This window comes from Monoraphidium neglectum (assembly GCF_000611645.1).
Source record: "Monoraphidium neglectum strain SAG 48.87 unplaced genomic scaffold scaffold04699, whole genome shotgun sequence".
NCBI lineage: Eukaryota > Viridiplantae > Chlorophyta > Chlorophyceae > Sphaeropleales > Selenastraceae > Monoraphidium > Monoraphidium neglectum.
The window spans coordinates 1-4087 of record NW_014008930.1 but is presented as its reverse complement, the minus strand read 5'-3'; the positions used below and the strand labels follow the sequence as shown (position 1 = coordinate 4087).

Here is a 4087-nt window from a genome sequence, read left to right as displayed (position 1 = left end):
CACACAAACTTCTCCTCTACGCATGCCGTAGGATTGCCTACTCTGGGCAGCAGCTGAGCACGTCCCATGTGGTGGTCAAAATCCTCGTGCTCATGAGCTTCGGCGTGCCCATCATATCCGCGGCGGCGGTCGCCTACCAGCGGGCGTCAGGGATGAGCTACAGCGAGTCGCTCTACAAGGCGAGTGCGGCCAGGCGCGGCGCCGGCACCCTGCGCACGGTCCGCTACTGCCGGGAGCCCTTGGGCGCCTTGCGTGCCTGTTGGCACCGACTGTTTTTGCGCAGCGTGTGTGCGGAGGTTGCATGCAGAGGCCCCGCGAGCTGTATACGTCCTGGATCTCATGCGGCCGCCACGGAACCTGTGGCTTTGTCCGTCAGTCTTGCTTCGAACAAGGATGCCCCAAAGCCAGCAGGATAGTAGGGTGTGCAGTGAGGTTGCTCTGCCGATGTGCCGAGCTCGCGCCCATCGGACCCGACTCATATCCCCCGTCTCTGACCGCAACGCCCGCAGTGCTACGCGCTGGTGTGGCGCGTCCCAGGCATCGGCCTTGCCAAGGAGCCGACCTTTGAGTCGTATGTGGTGGCCAATGTCGTGTTCCTTGTGGGGGTGTTCACCTTTGCGGTCATGCTCGGTGAGGTCAAACAGAGTCAAAACATGGTCAAATGGAGGATCGCGGTTGACGCCGTCAAGGTCTAGGGGTTGTCGAGGCATCTCCCTTCAGGCATCAGTGGGGTATTGGAGGCACACGGGGGAGGGGGTGTCGTATGTATTTTGGGTGGTGCTGTTTGCTTTCAGCAGGTGGTGTGACAACCGGACAAGCAGCGCGATTTTTACCCCCCTCCGAACGTTGGCGCCTGCCCCCCCAGGTATTGTTAGCGACGAGATAAAGCAGGGCTTCAGGAACGCCAGAAACGGCAACTACCCGGTGCGCAGCCGCCACCGCCACCGCGGTCGCAGCCGCCATGGCAGAGGCCGCGTGCCGGCCTCCAACACTAGCAAAAACAAGACGTGCCACGCCGGCGCCCACCCCTCAACCCAGCAACCGGTCTGCGCCGAACCGCTCCGCTCTGCCCGTCGCGCGTGCCCCGAGCCCTGACGCGGCGCCGCCTTCGGCCGCTGCCCGGGCTCCGCGTCGTTGTCTTTGATGCGCCGCAGGTGCGCACCTCTGGCCATGTGCTGCTGCTCAACTGGAACAGCCAGAGCCCCGCCATCCTCCGCCAGATCGCCGCGGCGCAGGTTCGATCTCCGCCGCGCCCGGCCTTTTGAGCAGGGTGTGCCGCGCACAGAACCGCGTGCTGCTTGCGTGTGCATGCTGCTGCAGCCGCAGATCATGTCAACGGGCCCCCCTTGCCCAGCCTGCCAATGGATCTCCCTGGCACCAGGCTGCGGACCCACCTCTCTTGCCACCCATCAGCCGGTGCCGCCACCTAGACGGCATTTTTGCCACAAATCAGGCTCTCTCGCTGCCAATCGGGCTCTCTCGTCGTTGTAAAGGATGGGCATCGGACGGCCAATCGCTGCCCCGCGTCTCCCCCCCCTCCCTGCAGTCTGCCACGGGGCGCGGCAGCGGCAGCGTGCTCAACGCGTTCCTTCACGGCAACTGGACCGGCCGGCAGCAGGTGGTCATCCTGGCTGACAAGCCAAAGGCAGACATGGACGCGGCCGTGTTCGAGACCCTCAGGTGCGCAGGGTGACACCCCTCACAGGCAGAGGTGTCTGTGTGCGCATACGCGTGGGCGCGGGCGGGCTTGTGGGGCGAGCTCACGTGATTTTGGTTGGGGTGGCGAGCGAGGGGTGAGGAAAGGGGGGGGGGAGCGGTTGCCCTGGCCAACGATTACGAGGTGGGGTCAGGGGCAGCCGAGATTTGTGGGTGCAGGCACAGGAGCTTTGGGGAGGGACAGGTCAAGAGGCCTGGCGAGGGCCCGCCTCTGAGGAGTGGGCATGGTCGGGCACAGCCGGGCGGTCGTAGGCTTTGCGCCTCGTCGCCACCCGCCTGTCTACACACCCCCTGCCCCGTGCGCCCCCGGCCCCGCGATGCGCGGTCGGCGCCCGGCCCGGCCCTCCATTGCAGGGATCGCGGCGCGAAGCTGGAGGTGCACACGCGGCAGGGCAACCCCTTCAAACTCACTGACCTCAGAAAGGTGCAAAAACGCCGCCGCTCGGCCCCAAACCATCGCAGTTTCAAAGCCCCCGCGCAACCAACGCCTGCAACGGCCGTGTCTGTTGTGTGGAGAGGGGGCAGGCATCTCGAGGTCTCGACGTTCCACCCATGCCATTACCAGCCCTTTCTAAGCGCCCGCAAGGATCTGGTTGCAGTGTCAGCGCGTGCCCCGCAGGCTTTGACTCATCGAGCCTTGCGCCGTGCCCCCTGGGTCCCTGTCAGGTGGCGGCCAACCGTGCGCGGTCTATCCTGCTGCTGCACCCAGAGACCAGCCAGGGCAGCGCAGAGGTGCGGTCTTTGGGGCGCACATCACGATTTTGTGCAATGGTTTGGGTGCGTGGTGTATTTCAAGCAAATGGACAGGCCTGGGGTGGCAGCTGCGTTTGGTGGGCGGGGGGGGATGGCAGCGCACCGTTAATACTCCCAAACACTCAAAAGAATGACTCAAAGGGCCCCTCGCCCCGCCAGGCCTTTGAAGCCATGCTACCCTGCTGGGCTCTCAAACGCACACGATTCTGCCCACACACCCACACACAGAGATACACACGCACACACACGCAATCCAGCACACATGCTCGCACCCACGCCCAGATTCAAACCAACACGTGCACGCGCGCGCACACACACACACACACACACAATGAATACACACACACAATGAATACACACTCACAATGAATACACACATTCACACACATGACATGCACACGCACACACCCTCACCCTCACCCTGACCTTCAACCCCCACCCGCCCCCAGGCCATCAAGGCGTCCGCCGCGATGTGCCTCACCGCGCTGGACGTGGCGCAAGACCAGCAGCGCGTGGTGATGCAGCTGCCCTTCGAGGCGGCGGCGCAGGACACCTACCTCAGCTCGCTCGTCAACACCGCACGCGTAGTGGGTGAGCTGCGATGACGTTGATAACGACGCTTCCCTCCTGAGTGGGGCTTTGGTTTCTGCCCGGCGGATTGCAGGGGTGAGAGGTCTGGCAGCCGTCGTCCGCTGGCTCGCGTCGCCGGTGCCATGCGATTGGAGGGCGGCCCATGGCCAGGGGCAGCCCCTCGTGGCGGGTACGCAACCCTGAAGCTTGTTGACAACACAAGCTGGCGCAACACGCCCATCAGCGCAATGCGCACACCGTCCTCGTGTGCCGAGTTCAGACTCGGCCCCCCCAAGGGCCCCAGACCCGCCCCATCCGCTCAACCACAACGCCCCGTTGATCCACCCGCCAACACACACACACACACGCACGCATACAAATACACGCCATCCCACGTACCCACCTCCCACGCCCCAACCCCTCCCCCCGCCCCCAGGCCGCGACTTCCAGGTCGCAGCGCTGCCTGAGCGCAAGACCATGCACCGCCTCGTGGCGCAGACAGCGGCGCAGCCGGGACTCTTCACCTGCTGGCTCGACATCCTCACGCTGCGTGAGGGCCGCCCCGGGGCCGCCTCGGCCCTCTTCCCGCCTCTCTGTTGTCATTTTTGGCGCCGCTTTTGTTCGTCCTTTTGCCATCAATCAATCAAAGGCGGCCAGTTCCAAGGGAAGGAGGTGCGTCGACGCCCCGTTGCGGACCGCGTTTCCTCATGCGACCACTGGCAGCCGACGCCGCCCTCACGCCACCCTCGCCATCGCCCTCTCCCTCACGCACCCAGATGGCGCCAGCCCCCAGTTTGTGTGCAAGCCCGTGCCGCCGCAGCTGGCCGGGAAGCCCTTCGACGAGGTCCGCAGGTGATGACGACGCTGCGGCGCGACTCGCGGGACCCCTCACAGCCGTCCAATCAGGCGCCGCCGTCCTGCCTCCCCGTAAAACAGCCGGGTGCCGCCGCGCGTGGGGCCGGCCGCAGGCAATCATCGCCTATCCCGCACCGCCGCCCGACGGCACCCGCTCCACACCAAGCGCATGCGACCCACCCCAGCCCTGCCC

General features: G+C 65.2%; 1 protein-coding gene across 1 annotated transcript; it reads left to right on the top strand.

Moving 5' to 3' along the window:
• Nucleotides 1–92: 92 nt before the first annotated feature.
• Nucleotides 93–3895, top strand: MNEG_14704 (hypothetical protein; the record flags this gene model as incomplete). The annotated part of the gene is made up of 10 exons (XM_014036824.1): nt 93–218; nt 510–630; nt 866–924; nt 1155–1235; nt 1547–1680; nt 2071–2140; nt 2383–2448; nt 2919–3060; nt 3476–3589; nt 3816–3895. 10 exons carry the CDS (start codon nt 93–95, stop codon nt 3893–3895), a joined length of 993 nt encoding a protein of 330 aa, XP_013892278.1.
• Between the last annotated feature and the right edge of the window lie 192 nt (nt 3896–4087).